Source organism: Nothoprocta perdicaria, unplaced genomic scaffold, assembly GCF_003342845.1.
Source record: "Nothoprocta perdicaria isolate Ctin4 unplaced genomic scaffold, notPer1 scaffold_162, whole genome shotgun sequence".
Lineage (NCBI taxonomy): Eukaryota > Metazoa > Chordata > Aves > Tinamiformes > Tinamidae > Nothoprocta > Nothoprocta perdicaria.
The window spans coordinates 1,486,585-1,510,088 of NW_020454783.1; the positions used below are offsets into that span (position 1 = coordinate 1,486,585).

The following is a 23,504-nucleotide window of genomic DNA, read 5'->3' on the forward strand; positions in this document are numbered from 1 at the left end:
CCGGGGGAAAAAAAAGGAATAAAAGTGTTCTTGGCAATGAAATGTTGTCTGTCAACTCTATAGACATATGAGAATTCAGTCCTCTGCATTTGCACTCATTCTCTATTTATTTAGAGTTTAGTAGTTTATACAAATGAGTGCCATGAATCAGGTAAGTATTTTGACAGCCAAAGTCAGTCAGTACATGATCAATCATGTGCAAATATTTATGCTGATTTTGGGACAAACACGCACACAGAAATTCCAAGTGTCAAATCACAGTTGATGACTACAGTTAATTTCTTCATCTAACAGTGTTTGCAATGGATACTACAGTTTACTTACATTACTGAAAGTAAATGTTTTGCACATCCTCTCTCTTCTACCCTTCTGTTCCTTTTTTTCCGCAGCCACCCTCAGGTTGTTTCTGATCTGTGCGTTCTACACTGCAGAAGAATTTATACAATCTAAGCTCAAATGAAATTCCATAGGAAAAAAAAATATTTGTAGCACAACTATCAATACCACAGACTAAGATGTTTCTGCTAGAGTACTAATTTGACCTTTATATGCAGCTGAAAAGGAGCCCTTCAGATTGATTCTGTTTTTACTGAGGTGCTCAAAGCTTTTTTCAAGTCCTGTCAAACCTGCTTTGAACTTCCCTTCAGGTAGGTGCTAAGAAGTGACATTTGGGCCTGGCCTCTTCCTGCTCCCCTKTTACTCTATCAACCAGGCACTTCAATGGGGACATCGCTGACTGGTCCTCTTACTATTATTCCTGGATGGATATTAGTATTATTCCTGAATGGATGTGTTCTCCTGGAATTTGTTTAACCCTTTTTTTAAGGTTAATCTACTGCAACAGTTTCTAGGTATTTGCCCGCAGCCCTCAATAAAGTAACTTTCCTTGGTTTATTGGGTTGGCACCACAGGTTGGGCTGATGAGACTTGTCCAGAACCGTAGAGATCTGTCCAGGGAAATTTAAGAAATGTGTAACTTGCACTTGGTAATTCCACCTCTGGGAAGCATTGTGGAGGCACAGCTTGGGTTTTGCCTAGGGGTATTTACTTTACATCTGTCTACCTTGAAGCTCCTTTATCACAGCTTTGCCTGTGCAGTTTTGTGAGATCATTTTGGAGCTCTTCACCATCAGAACGGTATTTGACTATGCAGGAGACCCAAGTTTACTAGCTGCAAACCGAGGCATATATAGCTATCTTCAATTCCAAAACCAAAGGTTGTTGTCGGAGGTTTTGTGACCAACGTACTCATGCTGGAGAAGAGTTTACTGCAAGAGTTTACTGTTTAATAACACATGGACTTAGCATTTGGACAAGAAAGTCAAAGTGCAGAATGTTGTGCAGTATAATAAAGTGTAACCATGGATCTTCATAATTCAATACAGGGCCTAACAATCATTGTATTACATGGAATATCTGAGCTACCTGTTTACGTAAGCAAGAACACTCTTGTACTTTTATTTCTCAAATTTCCTGTGCATCCAAGATACTTTAGGAAATGTTGCCTAGAAGAAAATATAAAGCTAGTTGTTGATGTTAGTATCTTCTTATAAAGTTAAAATAAATATAATCAAAATTTATTAACCTGATACTCTCTGTCCTTTGCTGCTTTCCTTTGCTTTCCTTTCCCATGCTGCTTTCTCTTTGATAAGCATATTATTATTTTACTTATTTTACTGCTGTACTCCAAGTAGTCCTGGGCAGAATTGTTTCATTTAAATTGTTTCATTAAATGGTCTCATTTAAATAGTCTCAAATAGTCTCATCATGCTCATGTTAAGCATTATATTTATTGAAAGCCCTGTATACAAAATCTGCTGTGTGGTACCATAAACTATGTTAAAATAATAAAAACAAATACCTTCAAATACCTATGAATAGAAAAAAAAAAAAAGGTGTAATTATAGAGCTGAGTTAACATTTTTTAAGGGTACAAGTGCTTAAGAGGTGAAAATGACTAAAATATGGAGTGATAATGTGTGAGATTAATTGCGTGCATATAGGATTGKTTTTTTTAATTGTTTAAGTCTTGATGAATGACATCAGAGTGTCTCCAGTCAGCTTGAGTGTTGTGGAGATTTTTCTGTACTTAAATATGCTAAATCTTTAAGGAGTTAATTAACCAACTTGTTCCCCAGGGTGTATTTATTTATGAGCAAGAGTCATACTTTTCAGAGCCTAGAAATAAGACCCGGGGGAAATAGGCAATTTAGGAAAGTAGATTTTAGCTCTCAGATGTAACTGCTAACATATGAAATATTTGCTGTGACGTTTGGTTTGTTTTTAGTTATGAAAAATTGCTCCATACAGGCCTTTGTGAAAACTCCAGTGTTCTGGGAAGCAGCACAGCCCTGCGGATGGGTCACAGCGCACGGCCTCGCGAGAACAGGGTTTTCTTCCTGCCTTTCCCAAGGCAGGAGCGTGTAAACTTCAGCCAGGTATTTTTACCTGTGCACGAGCTGCTTTTGTCTACATGAAATAGTGACATTGATCATTACCCTTGCAAAAACACAGATGGAAGGGATGTATATTACCACTTTTATGTACTAGAGGTCTCTGCGTATCCAGCCAGTCAGACATTGCCACCCTAAATAGCAAGGCTTAATAACTGCTAGCAATGAATATTTAGTAGGTTTTGTGTAATTTGTCTGTTTGGTTCATCACAGATAGGAAATGCTTCAGCCCTTAGAGGGGATTACAACAATGTTGTTTTTAGGAACTCTTAATTTTCAAGTGAAACATGCATTCAACTCCTATGTAATTTGTCCATCATTTCCTGTGTGAATTTCTCTGTTCCAGACCCAATCACCTTAGGGCTTGTGCATAACTGCAGTGGCATTACTTCATTAAAAACGGAAATTAATTTATGTGCCTGCATCTAATGGCAGGCAAGCCTTAGTAATTACAACCATCTGAACTTTCTTTTTTCTTCCCCAAGTTGCATTAACTTACTACATAACTACAGGTTAGAATTAAGCTTAAATTTGTAATTGTTTACTAAGGAAGGCGTTTGCTTTTGTGGAATACACTCCTTTTCAATTTTAAAAATCYTCCTTATGACAACTAGGTAAAATTCACAGTAGAAAAAAACCCAAACAGTTCCTTATGCAAAACAGCAGCCACAGACAAACAAGTTTAACATTTTGTTAACATCTATGTACAAGGACAGAGGAATAATTGTGCTAATAATCATCCAGCCTATAAAGCAGTTGACAAATAAATGCTGAAAAACCAATAATTCTGTACTAAAATTAAATAATACAGGTAACAATGGTAGGCCAAAGTCAGAAAGGCCAACAATATTAATATAGTCAATAATATTGACACCAATAATACTTTTATACTAGATCTTAGGTTTTATAAACTAGATCTTAGATTTTATAAACAAAATTATCCAAGTTAGGCTTCTGGCTTTGTGTGGTGTTGGATCTATTTGTTTATCTATTTATTTATATTTTAAACTTCATCTTAGCATCATTTTTAGAAATTTTTGTGATAGCAAGTCTGCTACCTGCCTTGTTTGAAGGATGTCAGCAATCTTCTGTCCCAGCTTAGCTTTTGTCTAGGCTTGGGTAAGAGCAGTCGGTAAGATCTGAAGTGTTTATCCAAGCCGAGGAAAAACATGAAGGTCGCTGTCGTGAGGATGTGAGTTGTGTGTGGAGAGCAGGGAAAGCAGCACATGCGGGATCCAGGGAGTGCTGTCAAGGAGCTGTCGGACAACAGACTAAGAACTTGAAACACCACATGCAAACTTAGGGCTTTACGTAAGCAACTACTGCAGATACCTGTCTTACCTAAGCCATTCCCCAAATAAAAATAAGGACATGCAGAGTTATACCAGAATATACGTATTTCAGAGGTATGTTGTTATGCAGACAAAGCTTAGGTACTGAGAAATTGAGTATTTACTAAAACTATTTTTGAGCAGCAGAAATAATGATGGAGTCACAGGGCAGATGAGGCTGGGAGGGCTCTCTGGAGATCGTCTGAYGAACCCCCTGCTCACACAGCCCTTGGCACACATTGCCCGGAACTGTGTCCAGCCGGGCTTGGGTATCTCCATGGRTGGAGACTCCTTTGGGCATCCCATCTAGCGCACTGTTACCTTCACAGTAAAATGAAGGTGGGTCCTTTTTTAATTTTTATTATAATTTTCTTTCTTTTTACGCTCAGGTGGAAATTCTTATGTTCAGTTTGTGCTCACTGACTCTTGTCCTGTCACTGGGCACCACCGAGTCCAACTCATCTTCTTCACACCCTGCCATTCTTCATCCTCTCCTTCCCATTACTCCTAGTCTCCTGTGACCTCCTACTCCTCATGGARAGGAGTCTAAACCTCGGCTGATGCCACCTCTGCACCTCTTCCCCACATCTCTCGGCACCCCCTCCACACTGCTGCTCCCCTCCTTTGTAGCTCCCACGTCTTCATCAAGTGAAGGTAGCAGGATGCATGACAGAGAGAAGCCAATTTGCCCATCAGTGCATGTCCAGGCCAGACCAGACACACAGGTAGCCTTCAGCTTGCATTTCCATCCCTCCCTTAAAGGAAGATGCTGGTTTAGGAATCTCTTTTCTATTTGGCTGTTGATTTTTATAAAGAATAATCAAATTGTTCATCTCCCTGTGCCTCTGCCTTTTGCCTCCTTCCACCATAGTTTGGCTTACAAGTTACCAGGCAGTACATACAGCCAGATACAGCAAGAGCATATAAGTACCATGGCCCTTAAAAACAAGGGTAAAAACATAAAACTTTACTAATTGTAGATTTATTTAAATAAAAAAAACCCCACATTTCGGAGCAGCTGTCTACGAAGTTTGTTAAAACTAATGCACTATCTGATCAGCGTGAGCTTTTGAGAACCTTATGTTTACTACCTTCAAGAGCACAGAAGGAAAACCTATGTTTAAAGTCAAGGAGGAAAGTTAATTGTTTCAGAAATATGTTTTATGCTGTACTCAATTAAACAGCTATGCTGTAATAACTGTGTGGATTCCATTTTATGTACTTGCCTAGCCACAGGAGAGCAAGATGTTCAGGAAGAATTTTACCTGATACAATATAAAAAAGTTTGAAACATGTCCTTTAAAAAGTTTGTCAGAATTTGAATTTACCAGTTTACAGTTAGACATATTAATATCTTCTAAAGACATGGTTTTCTTCTTCATTTTATGCCATACCCCTTTCCATACTCGGAATTCTTATCACACAAAAGGCATGTTCTTGTTGATGCAGGGGAGGCTCTTCATGTGTTTTATGTACTTGAACTACATTTCAGTTCAGTGTTCCTGTCCAGAACTGTAAGAAATATAGTCATCGATGATTTTATACAGGTATTTCCAAGAGTTTTCTTGAAGACGAGGATTTTTTGTGCTCAGCCAAATTTCTGCCACACTGGAGAGTACACAGATGACCATTTAATACTCTGTGCCACTAGACAAGAATCCTCTTTCAAACCTTAGTAAATATTTTCTCTGAAACGTCTCATAGCTTTTTCTTCCTTTAAATCAAACTACTAACAGAGGGCCCTAGACACCTGCAAAATCTACAGCCATGAGGGGGAACAAACTGAGACCAAAATTACTGTTAATATTTTTTTTACAGAAACATTTCCCAGAACAAGCAGGTCAAGGCCGCAGTGAGTTTGGATTCCACTGAAGACATACGGTCACCTTATGATCTTCCCTATCCATGGAGAGGCAGATATAGGAAATTGCAGGTTGGGAGAACCCCAGTGTTTGTTTTTGTCAGGAATTTGTGCCCATAGTAGTGGCTGGCACGCACCAAGAAGTGGGAGCAGGTGGAAAACCCTTGGGTATACACAGCCTAAGGACACGTAGCGTTGTGTAGGCTGCCGCCTTCATAACCGAAGGGGACCTGCAAGGGGCGCCCCTGAGGCCCCCGGGCGGCCATTTCGGCGCTCCCCCCCACCCCGGCTCCGCCCAACGGCTGCTGCGCGCGGCCCCTCCCGCCCTTCTCCGCCCGCAGCGCTGATTGGAAGGCTGGGGCGCGCGCCCCCGCCCTTGGCGTTCCGTTGCCCGGGCAACCGGCCGCGGTACTCGCACTCTCCCCTGGTCGCCGCGGGCGCGAGGTGAGGGCGGGGGCGGGAACGGCCGTTGGAGCCGTTGAAGCCGTTGAAGCCGTTGAAGCCGTTGGTGCCGCGGGGTACGAGGGTGGGTCGGCTACTCAGTCCAGTCTCGCGTAGCAGTGATGGTTCATTTGCCTTTATGGTTTTAATATCTGCTTTCCCTCAGCCTCTCAGATGTGAGGTGGGTTCTGTGTGCCCTGGCTCAGGGTATGCACCTGCTTTGTGCCTCTGTGTGATATTTCATTTTGTTTTAAAGGGCTGTGTTGCGGCCTGACTTAAAAGCAACCTTTTCATTCTGCACTGTTAAGTTACATTTGCTAGGGTATTTTTAACCTTCAAAATACACATCACCTCTCCTACTCCTCATCRAATCTTTAAACTCACCTGAAGCAGTGTGCTTTGGTGCAGGTTAAAACCCGCTACGGAAATACACTTTTAAAAAACAGTTAGGTTATGAGCTGCTGTTAATTATTGTGTGAGAATTATTTCCTGTGCATACCACTGTGTATATATCTAYATAAAAAAATGGCCAAGAAATATTAAGGTACAACTCTCTTAAGCAAACTGAAAAAAAAAAAGAAAGCGCATGAGATGTGTTGTAATTGTGCTGAATGTAAAAAAGGAGCTTGCAAGTAGTGAGAGGGTATGCAAAGAGCATAATATATTTGTCAAAGTGAGCAAAATGGGACTGGGGGTAAAACTTGAGGTTGGGTGGAGTATACCAAAGCTTGCTTGGAGCACTGAGGTGCAAGCAGTATAACTTTATTTGCTTTTTGTTTTTAAAGCATTTTAGGAAAATACGGAGAAGAACGGATGGAATACCCTCTGAGATATTAAAAAGTGTAACAATTTGGCCTGCTGCAGAATTATGGTCCAACTAACAATGCACCTCATTGCAAAAAGTATCAGTCGCAAGAATGCCAAAGAAGAGCCCTTTGCACAGTATCTGCGAAGAGTAACACATCTGAATTTAGCAGATAAAAATATAGATACAATTGTAAGATTCATTTCTCTTTATTTCATTTTTAGTTTGGCAAATGTACTTGCTATTCTGATTTTTTTTTCTTTTTTTATAGTTGGGAGAGAAAAGCAAGCCAAGTTTATATTTTCTAATATTTTATAACATAYGTATTTGCATTCAAGCTTTAAAAACACTTGTGTTTGGAAATATGCTTCAGCATTTGCTTCTTAAAGTACTGTATTTGTGTGAAAAACTACTTGTACCAACAGTACACAAATGCATTTTAGATCCATGCATTTTTGAAATGTGAAAATAATTTTTCTGCTGTTACATTTCACATAAAGCGTCAAAGCTGGTGACTTCCAACTGTCTCCAGAGCTGGTTACTATTGACCCAATAWTTTTTGTTTAGCAAAAATCTTGTTGAAGAATTTTATGTACCTGAAAGAAATAGAATAGAATAGAGTAGAGTAGAAATMGACAGTTGTCTACATAGCAGACAGGCAAGATGTTATCAACACTAACAAGCAGATATTGCCATTCATTTTAAAAAAGAAACTCCATGTAAGTAATTACACAAGAGGTGAACTGAAATATTAAAGTGATTTTTTTTTTTCAGAATTTCACAGGACTAGTTCACATATCTACAACTTTTTTAAAAATGTGAACAATTTGCTATTTTGACCATTTGATACAGTTGCTACATTGTAAATGCTCTTTCAGAGAACCAACAGAACGAAATGCTCTCTACTGTGAAAGAGAGCATCTCAATTTAATCATTTAGACCTGATGCTTCTCCCCATAAATTATAGCCAGGTTAYTGGCATTCAATCAGTAGTTGCAGGACTTAAAAGAATGGGTACTCTCACCATRGCAATATGTCGAGGGATGTGGTTCTTGGAGGTTTTAGGTCCAATATTAAAAACAACATTTGGATTTTCACTGATATTCTGAGTTTGTTTTATCAATTTCTAGTTACTAACGGTTACCTTATGAAAATATGAACTATGGCATGGAAGGAGATAGGAGGAACTAGTAATTTTGCTGGWCAGATTTTTCATTACTTCAAGGAGGAGGTAGTGACTCTCCTATTAGTGTCCTGTTAGATACTCCTTAGTGCAAACTTATTTTGTCCTCTTTAATGCCATATTTCATCCATTCTTGGGAATTTTACCAAAAGCTGTTAACTTGCAGCAGAATCTCTTCAGTCTGTGATTTATTCCTTACATTTCTGAGGAAGTCTGAGAAAGCAAAGGAGAGTTCAGGAACAGGATATATGCCAAGTGAGATTAACAAATTTGGACTGGAGTAGTGGCATTTCAAATTATACAGGTTACACTCTACATTTGTTAATAAAATTGTTCCCTGGGGCTTGTTCATTTTAAAAATAAATCATGAGGTTTTCATTTTCAAAGACTAAACCTTCAAGCTTAACCCAGTCCTCCTCCTGTTGAGCTAAATAAAAGGAAATTTGTACAGGTTTCAGTAAGTCCTGGTGTAGTTCAAATTCCCTAAAGATCCTGAACATATTTTAAAATCACTAACCCCTGAACAACTGAACTATATGATGTTTTTCTAATAGAAAAACAAGAGTGTGATTTTTTTGGCCATGAAGATAGGAGCCCTTCTTAGTTTCATGGGAACAGATCCATGTAAGCACACAGTTGTTCAGCCCACTTCTAGGAATATTTGCATAGTGAGTTAATTTGGTTAATACATTTGATTAGGACTAGTTTATTATATATCGAGGTGGTAGTAGCTTTAAAATAATAAGAACATGCTACTTCACTTATTTAAGGAGAATACATTTCAAAGAAATGTGACTAATTTCAGTTAAATCTTAAAATTGGGTGTCTATTAAAATACATCAATGTACAAGTTTTTGCATAAGTCATTATTTCTTTGCCAAAAACTGCTTTCCAGCACATCAGGGAAGTATTAAACACTGATGAGAAGTGCACTGAACAGTTGTGATTCTCTGGGATTTACCTCAAGGAGGCAGGGAAAGGAATGGAATCACCTGGGCTATGATTTACCTGTGGCAGTAGTTCTCAGCTTCTCTACAGCAAAAAGTTAGTGACAAAATTTAGTTTTAACCTGTGTAAATTCTGATTCTAATTCATTTTTTTTGGTAAAAATAGTTGTTATAAATGTTTATTCAAGATGAAAGTACATCTGTCATACAGTAAGACTTAAATGCAAAAGAAAGTAATAGTTTCTAGAAGTTGATAATGAGTGAATTTTCTATAGCATTGATTTGTTGCTGTTTATTTCAGGGTGATCTTTCTTTGTGCAGAAATCTTAGAGTTCTATATTTATATGATAACCACATCAGTCAAATACAGAACTTGGACTTTGCTACAAATTTAACACACTTATACCTGCAAAACAATTGTATTTCATGTATAGAAAATCTCTCATCACTTAAACATCTTGAAAAACTGTAAGTTGAAAATCACATATCTTGTTTCACTAGTATGAAAATAATTGTTACACTAAGAAATTTAAACCTATTAAAATCCWTTTAGATGTTAAAATTTGCCATTCAAATAAAAATAATTATATGATTGATAATCAAGTGTTCTATGATTTTAAATATGTATCATCCTAACATACTTGCACTTGATTTTTTTTCAGTCATTTAATAATAGTAATAATATAGGTATATCAGAAAAGCTTTAAAACAAGATTTGGATCATGCTGTGTTTTCCTTGTATGTTCAGTTAATCTATTATAATTATCAGATATTATTCACTAATACTGATTTTGTTTGTTTTGTTTGTAATAAAACTTGTCTTAGCTTTTGCTTTCAAAGGATATTAAAACTCTATTCTATCTTGCAGGTATTTGGGGGGTAATTGCATCACAGTAGTAGAGGGATTGGATAAATTGGAGGAAATAAGGGAGCTACATATTGAAAGTCAACATCTCCCTCCTGGTGAAAAGCTTCTGTTTGATCCAAGATCTCTCACTTCACTTGCGGTAAGAATGTTTAGAGATTTTTTCAAAGGACTATCAACCAATAGATCATTATTTTAAGGATAAGTCACCTGAATTAGTTCCACTGTTATACTATGTTGTGGTATATCAACATTTCAGGAAAGGCAGCTTTTGAAGTATTTATTGATCATATTMATTGTTTAGTAAACTCCAAATAAACTGTTCAAGTGTTTAAAATGTTYGAGACTGCATTTACTCATGAATGTAGTTCTATAATACAGAAGTCTGTCTTGCTGTATTTCTCAAAATTTATTCAGAGCTTGATAAACTGTTTTGTGAGGATGAACAGAGAATRTTTACTCAAAGGGGAATTCTTCTGTTTATTTTTATATCATAGCACTTGAGCAACTCTAATTCTTGCTGTTTTGAGATGAATTAATCCAAGGCACGACTTGCTATTTTCCTTTATTAGAAAAGAGCCATCCTGAAACAGCACTTGCATTGCTCTAGCTTGGATTAATAGAAGGAGGTTATACAGATAACATTTTCCCAGGAGGATAATTCGTATATTTAAATGTTTTACAGCATCCTGACTTAAACTCAACACCATTTTATTATTCCTGGCTTTTACTTAGTGCTGAAGATAATGACTTTGTTTAACCAATGATAAGTCCCAAATCTGGTATAATTCTAAACTTGCCATCATAGATGCCTCTTTCCATTTTCTACAGATGTTATAAACTTCCTATTCTTTTTACACAAAACCACATTACAAAACCACCTGAAACACATGTACCTCTATCTAGAATGTAACTAGATAAGTGTTCCTACAATACATTTACTTTCTGTCCTGAAAGAGTCAAGATGCACTTGGAAAATTTTGTGAAGAATTTGATCATGAWTAGATGAAAAATTCCGTATCTATTAAGAAATCATGAAATAATTTGAGAAATAATCTTACAAAATTTTAGGACAACATGCAAAGCCAACATAAAACTGTGTAATGAATGAGGTAGTTCTGCTTTTGTGGTTTTGCTTTATGTATTTGTTCTTTCTTTAGGGGCCTTTTTGATAAGAATTTACCACTTGACTCATGCACAATGTGGGGAAAAAATCATTTTCTTTCTGTACTGTTTTTCTCCCAGAAATCCTTGTCTGTGTTGAATATCAGCAGAAACAACATTGACGAACTGGCAGAGTTAGCAGTTTTGGAGAATATTTCCCACCTTACAGCAGTTGACAATCAGCTTCAAAATATGAAGGTATTAAAATAAATATTTGTTCTGTTTGGTATAAGTGATAACAAAATATTCAGATTCATAATAGTCAAATTCACTAGATAGATGAGTACAAACGCACTTTACGGTTAGTGAGAGCCTATGCAGAGGCAGAGCCGGTGTGTGTGCTTTGGCCGTTTGGGTGACTAGCAATAGAAATATTTGCAAAGAATGCAGTACCATTGTTAATTAATTTTACCACATTACAATTTTTACTTTTCTATTTTAACATAAATAAAAGGCATTTCTTGGATATTSCATCATATATATAGTTGATTGTTCAGTTGTTCTCATATTAATATGACTTTTCTGGATATTATTGCTAGAGTAGCCTAAGATGTGTYGGTTTTGAAAGCAGAAACTGCATTCCTTTCATAAATGTCTGTTAAGGAAAGGCAGACCTTCATAAGCAAGGGCTCACACTTATAAAATAATAGCTAAAAATGCAACATGAGTCTTTCTACTCTTCCTTTCTCAGCAGTGAATGTAACCAGAGAATGAGAGTAAGAGAATGTTCTGGATATATAATTTCCAGTTTCTCTATTCAAACAGGGAACAAGAGTAGATTCTATGTGTTAGGATGTTTTCTACTTGTCGACATTAAGAACACAGAAATTAAAAAATATTTTGAGTCTCTTGCTACTGGTAGTTGAATATTGCGTTTACACTGAACGACGAGCTGCCACAGCCTTTACACAGTGAGAGCAAGCAAGAAAAAACTGTATAAATGATTCCTTATGCTGTGTGCTTTTCATATAACCATGAGAATCACTGCTTTACTTGATTTTGAAATGGATCTTTTTATTAATAAATGTCAGAGTGAATTGGCTTGAATTGTAATACAAACCAGCAAGAAAAAGCCTTTACTAAAATAAACTATTTTATTACTGTTTTGTATATGTATCCTGTTTCCTTGGAAAAGTTAATTTTAATTGCTCAGTAGTTATTAAAACACTTAATGCTGTTACTTATTAGAATGCTTTGCATCTTTTATATTAAATTTGGCAGTTATGTTTACTAATGAGGAGAATCCAGTGATCTGTGTGCATGTTTTAGTAGTTATCTAGGTCAGTATACTTTATTTGGATTCTTAATTTTTAACATTTTAATAATTAAAATGTTGAATGATGCTTTTATTTATTACTAGAGAATTATCAATGTATTTATAATGTATTTCAATCTGTGTGTCTAGCTGGAAGTTATGTTTGAATTCATATACAAATACAATTCAAATTGTCTTTTATTAGGTACTTAAAACTGTATTTAAATGTATAGATTACATTACAATAACATTTTGCTCTTTTAATATGTAGCCTCTTTTTTAAAGAAGTATCTTTAATAAGGAATATGAAAAGATTTCTGGTAATTGATTTTAGAACTGCGCTAATCATAAGTAGTGTAGCTMGTAGTACTGAAGATACTAGATGAAGAATACATTTTTTTTCTGAACTGACCAGTCTTCAGAATATGACACCAACACTTTATCAAGCCCTGCTTCCAGGATCTTTTGATTTAGTGKCTTGATTCCTTTAACATTTTAATAGACATAAATGTTCATTTTATATTTAAAATACTGAAATATATTAAAAATCCTTAACCCAGACTTGGAATTATTTTAATTTCAATTTGCTTTTATCCTATCACAGGGATTTTTAACTGTTTTTTTTTTTCCCTATAAATACAAAATATTTCAATTATGATATTCTTAAGAGAACTGTTTTATCCAAAGAGCCAGTTTATATTAAGAATGAGGATGAAGGTTTAAAAACAGCATTTTTAATGATTCAGTAACTGAGGAAAAAACAGCAGCTAGACTGCTCCTAGTCATATTCTTGCAGGACTATAAAACTAAAGACCATATTAAACATGTGTCAGAGTTGAGTATCCACCTTTGCAGCTATACTTTGGTTTATTATGTTGTAGTAGGCTCTGCTTAACGCTAATATAAATTCTCAAATAATAATAATAAAAAAGTTAAAAAGCAATAGGGCAGGCGAAGTATAAAGAAGTGATAATTTTTTTCTCTTTAACTTAAAGTAAATATCTAGCAGGAGAATAATCTTATACATCCAATAACTGAAAGAAAAAAGGTCAAGGGACATTTTGATTGTATTTCAGATTTTTTGCAACCCTGAGTTTCAGGATTCCCTGGCTTATGTTATTCTACAACTGCGACAGTAAAAACCGTATTAGGAGATACACTGTTATTGTACCAGATACACCTGATTGCTTCTATAAACTGCGCTTGTTCCAAGCACCAAGGGCTATTTCATACTCACACAGGTCCAAGTCCCTCACTGCCATCCCTCTACTTTCAAAACTCTGAAGTACACCTCTTTTTTCCTGTTAAAAGCAGCAAGGCCCCTGTTTTCCCATTCCTGCTCCCCTCCTGCTTTCAGTGCTCCCAGTGCCATCCAGAACATCCTAGGAAYGTTGGGCTTTGGACGGCAGCCTGTGCACCCAGGCCTGCTTTGCCGGTGCCAGGGGAGGAAGAGCGGCTGCAGAGAGKCTGTCCCGCTCTCAGCGGGGCTGGCCACAGCAGCAGTGACCTGTGCAGCACAGGGACAGRGCAGGGAGAACAGCACAATCCAGGCTCAAGTGAGCACTGTGGAAGGCATAACAAATGCATAGAGTACAAGCGGCCTGTGTATGCTTTTCTTGCTCMTGTGTCATCTGTGTAAACTGTAGTTACTTTGAAATATCTGTCTCATTCTTTTTTTCACACCGTTGTATGAACCCATTCTCCCTCATTCTTCAGCCATGCTGGGCTAGTTTCAGCATAGCTGAAAATTAGGGCTAGAGAAATAATGCACCTGAGGTTCTGGCTGCTTCAGGGCACTGCTAGATAACTAGCAGGCATCAGAGCTTGTTTCTGTGCTCAATTTTCTGTGATCCAGTCTGAGTGGTAGAGAGAACAGAAATTAGTTATTTTTTCTCAGTCCATGCAAAACGACTTACTGTAACTAGGTACCACACATAAAATGCATGTCTTATGCGAGCTATGGGGAATATAAGTCATTTTAATAGGAGTAGCTTTGCCTTGTTTTCTACTGCTTGTTACTTCATATATTTTATCCTATCGTGCTTCTTGTTATTTACATTATTTGAGTTCACAAGAACTTTGAGAGTGCTGTATATTTGGTAGAAATATTAAAAAGATTTTTTTTTTCAATTCTGAAAAAAACTACCCTATTAATGTTAGGGTTGGGTTTTTTTCAGTTGTATTCAGGCAGACTATGACTTACATTACTGCTTGGATAGACAGAGAAAATATAGCTAGAAATACCTATAAAAACCTATATTTCCTAAGTCTTTAATTTATTCAACCTCTGCCCAGTATTGATTATGACAAAAGGATATCAAAAAAGATGAATTCACTCACTTCAGAATTCAGTCAGGAACAAGAGAAAAGGTATAGATTTTTGCAAACAGATTATGACAGGTACTCAAAATGGTGACAAATTGCTGTCTGTAGATGTAGTTAGGGCAGTTGGACTAGACATTTCCAATAAAAACTGGCTCCTACTGGTCAAATACCAATTCTTAAATGACCATCGTTAATTGTGACGAACGCTAGCGCCAGTGCTACAGCTGCCTGCTAACACAGTGGCCCTTCCCCCTCTCCCTCCGTAGATGGAATATAATTTGCTCGTCAGTATTTTGGAGCAGGCCTCGGAGTGATAGCATGACATGATCATTTATCAAACGGAGACTGCCCAGAAAAGTGTCTGGTCCCTTTAGTGCAGTGTATTGAAAGGCTGGGAAGGAAAAGCGCTTTATTAGAGACAGGAAGGCAATGAACAACTAGAGCGTATCGAAAGGGTAATCATATTTCAGCACAGGATTAGTGTGGGCTTAGATAAACATACACTGGAGTAAGCATGTTCTGGGTCATTTATCAACTAAGTAACAGCTAACAAAAATCTATGGAGCTCTTTGTATACGTTCATCAAAGTTAAACTGTACASTTTATGTTTCAGTAACAGATAATTTTGTATTCCAAAACTATTACTTGAAAAAATCTTTCTAATGAAATCTAGATATCATTATAGATTTTAATGGCAATGTCTGACTGTCCAGGTAAGAATAAAAAATAATCATGCTTGCTAAATGCTTTTATTTCTATACTACCTTAGCCTAAAATATCTTTTCGTCTAAATTGTTTGTGGTGTAAGCACCTTAGTTGTGTGCTATTGCTATTCTGATATATGCTAGTAAAGTTCTATTGTGCCATATTATGSTATCTATCAACACACCTCCAAGTAGACTGGTCTTCAGGAATTTCCTGTTTTTTATCAGTCTTTTTCTTCATAGAACCAGACTTTCACATCATATTTTTCTAAAAAGGCATTGTCATCTTTGGATCATTGTTTGGAGATGTGAGGCTGCACTGCCACTTCCTTTCTGTCTGTTTTCCAAATAGGTATGACATAATCCGTAGTTTTCTACAGAGTATTCTCTACCAAGAGAGTAGAGATAGCAAAACTGGCAAATTCACATCCACAGTTATTTCATTTCTGGCATCAAACTCTGGCTGTGAAACTCTACAGACTTCACAGTTTAGAATTGGTCACATCATGATCAGTAGATTTTTTCAAATTTATTACGACTGGAGAGCATAAGTTATTTCAATCTGTCTCTCCTTTCACACACAAACAGATTGTTTTGAATCCTTTCTGAAACTTTATGCACATGTAAGGTAGTGTATCAAGAATGACAGTCAAGTGAATTTTGAAAAGCATATTTCATGAAGTTGGGTATCTTAGTAGAAGAGACCAATCTCTCATGCCTGGCATCCTTTTAACTTGAATTTACTATATTTAAAAGACAGAGGAGGTTTTCTCTAGGTCATATTGTCCTTGGGTAATGAGAAGGAAAGACAGATGGAGAACAGTATATCTCAAAAGTTCCACTATTTGGGCCAAACCTATAACTGACCACCCATGGTCATGGAAAAGGGGAATTATTACCTCTCAAATGAAATGCAAATTTACATTTATATATAAAGAGAAAATGAGCTAAGTGCACTTTACAGGACTTTTAGCTTTTTTAAATCTATTTTTTTTCAATGTAAAATACTTATTCTTCCTCAAATTTTTCAAAATCTAATCAGACACTGTGATAGTCTAAGGGCTGTGTGACACTATAGCCATTTGTTGACAGAGTTATATCAAACAGTAACATTTAACTGGTTTAACTGGTGATCTTTCAGCTTTAGGTGCTTTGGAGTGGGATTAGASTTTATTTTTTACAGCTAGCCTTACTGTATCCATAAAAACAGCGTTTTCCAGTTGCATCACCATTTCTTCTGTGCAATTGCAATGCACTCAGAGGATGCTGAAGATTCTTAATTTCTGCACTTGAATGGTCTCAGGAAGGTTTTTCTGTTTGCGAGATTTGGACCTGACTGAACAAATCATTGAATTCTGTCCTGGAATGACAATATTCTCTTCTGTTTTTAATTGCAGGACTTGGAGGTGGTATTAAACAAATGGACCAAGCTACGCAGCATGGATCTTACAGGGAACCCTCTTTGCCACAGACCAAAATACAGGGACAGRATTATAGTAGAGTCACAAACTTTAGGTAAAAAAAAATAAAATCAACATTCAAGCCAAAAACGTGCAGCCATGGCTTTAAAACCCTCTGCATGTTAGAAATAACTGCCCCATTATCTGTTCTTGAATTGCAGTATTACACATGCAAGCACTGTCCTACACAGTAATGTCAATAATGGATTTTTAAAATTTGTTTAGTGCAACTAATGTAGCTAAAACTCCTTGGCTAACAAGCTACACAAGCTTTATTGCTCGGCTTTGCCTACTATTAGTTTTAACCGTTCTCATGCTTATTACCGTAAGTAGTAGCTCTTATCCTGAATTTCTGTGCCTATACATACTTGTGTAAAAGCATACTTCCTCATCTGAACTTTCTACAAACAGTATTGCATCTTAACTGAATTTGAGATATTTCCTTTGAAAACTATGAAAATAGTAGATGTTTTCTTTTGTAATTCAAGAATCAGCTCATTCTTTCAACTAATTAAATTAGGAATACCAAGCTGTAATATCATCAGATTTTCTTACTGAAAGATTAAAAAGAGCAAAAGAGACCTGAAAAAGACAAATATAAAACCAGTGCACATTACATAGCCTTTTAGTTAACTTCTGCTATTACAGAAAATTTTCTCTTTTCTTTTATAGAATCCCTTGATGGGAAAGAAATTAAAGAAATGGAAAGACAATTCCTAATGAATTGGAAAGCCTCCAAATGTGCCAGGAAAAAAAACAAAGAAAGAATGACGAATGAGCACACAGCCTATATAGGTTTCTGTAAGCAAACTAATCAATTATTTCATGATTGTTATAGAAACATTATTATACAAACAACAAAATAGTAGCTAACACAATCTAAAGTAGAAATGAGACTAATGCTAATGGTAAGCGCAAAATGCAGGATTATGAAATTAGCCTTTTATAATATAAAATTTATTTTAGTTCTGTTTCATCTTTCCCCCCCACCTTTTCCTATCCCAAACTTCCAGATTTATGGAACGGAGTAGCAAGAACATCTTGAATAAACCTTTGTAAATATTCATTTTCGCTTCCTAACAATCCTAACAAGTGCTGAGCGTGCTAGGATAAATCTGCATGAATTATACCATTTGTGTACTGTGCAGTTCTTGGAAGTTAGCTCATTTAGTTAATTTAGCTCTTGTGGAAGCAAAAGTCTAAACAGGTAAGAAGAAGCCAACAGGTTTGTAAAGGAAAAAAAAATAGTTTTGAAAATCAAGGAAAACCTGAAATGATCTTTGAGAATTTTTGAAAGTATCAATGCTGTTGTTTTTATGGAGTTCACTACGGACTGAAAATAAAAAATGAATTGAAATTAGCAATATTTCTTGACTAAAGGATACATGCACTACTGTAATAGCATGAAAGACATTGCCTTTTGAAGACCTGGACACAGACATTAAAATACAAAGTATTGACAATAATTTGAATGGTATTTATAAAATAAAAATTGGAGACTGCTTCACTGTTCTTTTCACAAGATAAACTGTGTAATTTTGGGGAGACAACACATTCTTTATAGCCGTACCATCTCAAAATCTTATTTCATCAAATCTCAGAAAAATTAGGTCATTCTGAAGGCATGAAGTCAAAAACACTCAGTCTTTCAGTCTCACCCCCAAGAAAGCTGTCGTCTGATCAGTATTTGCAAGGAGCATGTGAATGCCAATGGTTGTGAGAACAGTATTTTGCCATCCTAATATTGATATGAGGGAGAACTATATAATTGAAGTTACTCTCTTTTAAATAATATTTGAAAGTTTGTGGTAGTCATTTTTCAGTAACTGAGAAATCGGTGTGTTGGGGTTTGGTTTTGTTTGTTTTTTTGAGACTACTGATATTCAATTCTCTCAGAAATTCTGTTGAAGGAAACTCTATAGTGATTAGCTCTGCCTTTTGTTTCAGTTGGGTTGAATTATTCTGCTTTACATTATGACCTGCAGATCTTCATTAAACTGTTCAGCAGCTACAGTCTGCACCCATGGGGATTATATGCAATGAAAGGCAAAGGGATTTTATCCTCTCTATCAGGATATACTCCACCACAGTAAATAATTATTTTACAAGCAAAAATGTTAATCTTCTTAGTTATACCAATGCTAAAAGATTGAAGACTGTTTCTTACATTTGCAATGGATTATTTTATTGACAGTTATTTAACTCTGACTACTTACGGTTATCACTAGTTTARATTAAAGAGAATGGCAAGAAAAGCAATGTGACTTTTACAAACCTCTACATTTAGGTGAATTTTGCTGTAATATGCACCTGCATCCGTGTTACAGGATTTCCAGAATGTCAGAGTTTCACAATTATCAAATTTGTAGTGTGTTATTCCAAAATTTATTCAAGTCTTTAGATAACAAGATATATTGGARCCTGTGATCAATCACATTGAATAAAAGAGGAAAGGAATATTGCATTAATCATTAGTTCTTTTTCTTCCACAGATGAGTTTGAAACACATCATCCCACTCTTCCCTTTTACTACAGCCCACCTGTGAAAGAAAGGTCAAATTCTTTAATTTTGTCTGAGATAGGTAAAGATGGAAGAAAACTTCTGCCAAGAACTTATGAAGAAAAAGAAGTTGTAGGAATACTCAGGTATGCTCCTCTCTGACATCTTCACTCTTAGCTCTTACTGAGTCAATCAGAAAAAATGTACATGAAGGTAGAATTTCATTCTAAATTAATTTGCTTTTTTTTTTTTTCTTTTAACCATGCCATGTTCATTGTCTTTATTTCTTAGAAAGGGTAAAAGATTTTGATTTCTGGATAAAAAATCCCATCAGTGGGCTAGCTATTGGTGATAATTTTACTCCAGGGTTACTGGAGCAGCATCAATAAAGTTTGGTGYGATATAGACAGTAGTGGGCAGAAAGGAAACAACTTCTCATCATTGTAGCTTATTAGTAATTAATATGYTCCAGTATGTTATATATGTGGTTAGGCTTTCCTGTAGCATCAACTGAATAYCCTCAAGATAATCAAGAAATGAAGCCTGATGTCTGTGCCTTGCAGACTTTGAAACAATAGAAGATTTTAAACAATTCAGAATTTAGGACATTCCATATTCCATATGGACAGAAGCACCTCCCCTAGCTGCAGTGAAATTGCTTGGGGAAATAAGGTCTGCTTATAGGAATTTGCAGTTGCAGAGCTAGAGTTTTACCTGTTTTTGTTTGTTTCTGGTTTTGTTTCTTTTTTTTTTCCTAGTAATCTTGTTTTTGTTGAGTGCAGTATTCGGCACCTAATATTCTTTCAGGGCTTTTAATATTTTTGACTAAACTATTATTTATTGACTCTGTTGGTTTACCAGAATATCTCACTTAGGCAATGCTGTAATTAAAACCAAAAAAAATCAGTTGGCATAAGTATTCTTTTATAACTTGTTTACTAAGTGTAGCACTTCATATTCTGATTTGAAATTGAAATAATGTTTGAATGTGTATGTTTGAAAATTTAACTGAGAAGCATTTAATGCACTTTATTCTTGACAGCTTACCACATTCCACCACTTGTTTTTACAAGCTAAAAATAACTGCCTTTTCTTTGAGGAGTGAAGAGGAATTACATATCACARCATTGCTTTCTTCAAAGCCTTATTTTCTGGTCTTCATAAGACAGTAGATAAATTCTGGTCTAAAAAGAAACTGAATTCAGTTCAGAAACTGAACTAAAATTCTTGATTTTTGTCCCTGGGCTACAGAAGGCACATAGTGCTCAAACCTCTCTCCAGTTCTCAGGAACTAGTTAAATTTTCTGTGTTTCTTAAAATGTTGAAGGAAATAAAGCATATCAAAATACGAGCATCTTCTTTTGAGAGCATGTGCCATTATAAAATAATCATAAATCACATTGTTCTCTCAATAGATCAATAATTTGTTGTATGCACAAATAGACCTACATGTAAAGTGGGCAGACTTTGTCAYACTCAACATGCAACTACATTTAATTGAAATTAGGTATCACTGATATTAGTGAATTTTAATGCTACCCTCTGTGTTAGTCAAATAAGTTATTCCAACAGATGTTTCCTCTTTCYTTATATACACTAGGTGATGTTTGACCCTTGGCAACTGAAAAACAGACATTAAATACTTTTTTAAAGCTGCATCTAAGATCCACTGAGGATTACATACAACTTGAGCAATGGGAAAAAAAAGCCAGTTATTACTAGATTTCTGAAATATGTCATTAATCTTTCTTTTTCAATAATATAAAAGCAATACCAATTTCACATCGAATTTTCAAAGTTAGTTTTGGACATTTAGAGAGAATTCTGGCCATTGGCAGAAAGTAATTCAAAGAAAAAAATCACTTAACTATTTCAAAGATACCTAATATGTTCCAGCAGGATATAATATTATTACATTTTCCTGAGTAGAGAAGCTGTTGGAATTTTAATGTTGTAAACTTAAGCTGTAACCAGCACTTTCTGCCTGCATTTCTTTGCTAATGAAATTAAATATTGTAATAGCTTTGTAATTCAGATATTAGTGGGAAAATCACATTTTCCCCCTCCAGGATATGTTATGCAATTGGAAATATCTTTGAATGATGTAGCCATCACATAATGAGTAACTATTCTGTGTTGAGCCAACTATTCAAACGACAGCCTGCCAACCAGCATCTACATCCTGTAGGTTCCAGTTCAAGTAGAAAAAATTGTGGGCTGTATTAGTTTGGCTACTCTCCTTCTCCATCTTCTGAGCCCCTAGGCAGGTGCTCTTATCAAAACTGTTTTTATTAGTCTAATTTATTAAATATTTATGAATGCCTGGAGTTGAAGTGGTTTGTGTGGTCTGCGATCTATGTAGGATGAATTACTTTCATGTTTGGTAACAGGTAAGAATATACCTATTCAGCATGTATACTAAGTTTTGGTTTATTTAAACTTAACTATCATTATAGTAAATAGAATTATTAAGACCTATTATATGACGGGGCTTTTTTTAATGGAGTTTTGATACTGAGATTGTARTGATAGCTTATCCAAAACATAACTTTTACGCTCATATGTTTATTTTATATTCAGAGAATGGAGTTCTCCGGTTTGATGGGGGTGGAGGGATGCATTCAGGCAACTTTAGTTCTTGTTCTCTTTTTGAACATCAACCTAAATGACCTGCACACTGCTGGAAACCTAAAAACTGGTTTCAACCTTTGCTAGTAAGAAAGGKGAAATGCAGAGTTAAGATAGGCGCAGTTAAGAACAGTTTTAGCTGTGTGCCCTAGAGCTAGGTAGAACCATGGAGAATTGTCTGCCACCACTGCACCTGTTTTCAGAATTAGATGTGTTAAATATTTTGAGATACYAGCTGGAGCACCTTGGCAGAGCTCAGAGCTTGTTTTAAACAGATTTGGAGTGTTCCTTGATGCACCTACAGCCCCTCCTTGCCCTTCTGGCCTGGGGGCGTTAAAAGAAGAATGTGTACATCTTCTGAGGAGCTCTGGGGAGTTATGACCAGCAATTAATTCTGAAGGCTGTGCAAGGGCAATGTAAGGATGTTTTTRCCACATAAGTAAAATAATGTGATGTTGAATATGACAGTTCAGGTAATGCTAGATATGCTGAAGTGTAAGGATGAGAAGAGGTGAAGTTTTGGAATCAAACAGGTGCTGCAAAGCGTTTGAATGGAGACCAGGTATAAATATGTACAAATAGACCAGGTATATGTATGTATATAACATATTTGATGCCCAATCTATAATCCCTAACACAGAGACAGCTGATGAGCAGCATTTTTTCTGTGCCTGCAATTGCTGCTGCTCACCCGGAAACTACAGCCTGAAGACTCTCCTTTCTATCCAATGTCCTGGCCTCCTTCYTTCAGTTTCTATGCTGCTAAGTGTGCCCAAAACTGGGAAAGGAATGAAAATATAGTAACAGATCTTGTGCACTGGCAGACCCATGAAGAGAATAAATTTCATTGCTGTGGGCTTACATGTACATCTGAGAGCCGTGCAGCCTTGCCAGATGCTTCCAAAATGAAGCAAGAATGTTTGAAACCTTTCATGTAAAATACTAGAGTATTTCATAAATAAAATACTAGAATATTTCAAAAATAAAATTTTAAACAGAACACATGTGGAAAAGGCAATTCAGTGGATTTAGAGTGAATTATATCATTTAAATGGCTCTATCAAAATCGTATTAAGAACATGGTACTACTTCAGGATGATAAAATAATGAGCCGCACCAAATATATGCCTACCTCTTTTTCTCATATTTTTAAAAAGATCTTCATCATAATAGTTGTATTCATTCTGCCATACAGGAAAAAAATTTAAGATCATGAGAAACACGAGCCTTGATTCTTTACTTTGTTAATCTGATTCTTGCTTTGTGTATATAAAGCAACTTAAAATATAAGAGATTCTGRTATATTATCACAACAGTATTCTGAAAAGTAGTGACTGCAAGGGTAAAAGCATAGGAAAAAAGTAAATGCTATATACTGGAAGACAGTTTTGCTTATATAATAACTATTATCATTTTCTCTGAGGATGAAATAGAAAACTGCTATTTGAATAGGATGTTTAAATAAATTCTGTAGTAACTTAGTATAACTCTGGAAACTGTTCAGTTGAAGGTAGTGTCAATAAACTAATTTACTGAAGTGATATAAATACAGGGCCTCTCTATAGGCACCTCGCCACATCTG

General features: G+C 35.9%; 1 protein-coding gene across 1 annotated transcript; it reads left to right on the forward strand.

Moving 5' to 3' along the window:
* Positions 1–6,239: 6,239 nt before the first annotated feature.
* On the forward strand, positions 6,240–19,417 carry PPP1R42 (protein phosphatase 1 regulatory subunit 42; the record flags this gene model as incomplete). Its single annotated transcript, XM_026035604.1, has 8 exons — positions 6,240–6,267; positions 6,872–7,083; positions 9,323–9,489; positions 9,890–10,028; positions 11,132–11,248; positions 16,732–16,849; positions 17,467–17,595; positions 19,287–19,417. Coding segments are annotated over exons 2-8 (930 nt in total), but the record flags the coding sequence as incomplete, so codon positions are not given.
* Between the last annotated feature and the right edge of the window lie 4,087 nt (positions 19,418–23,504).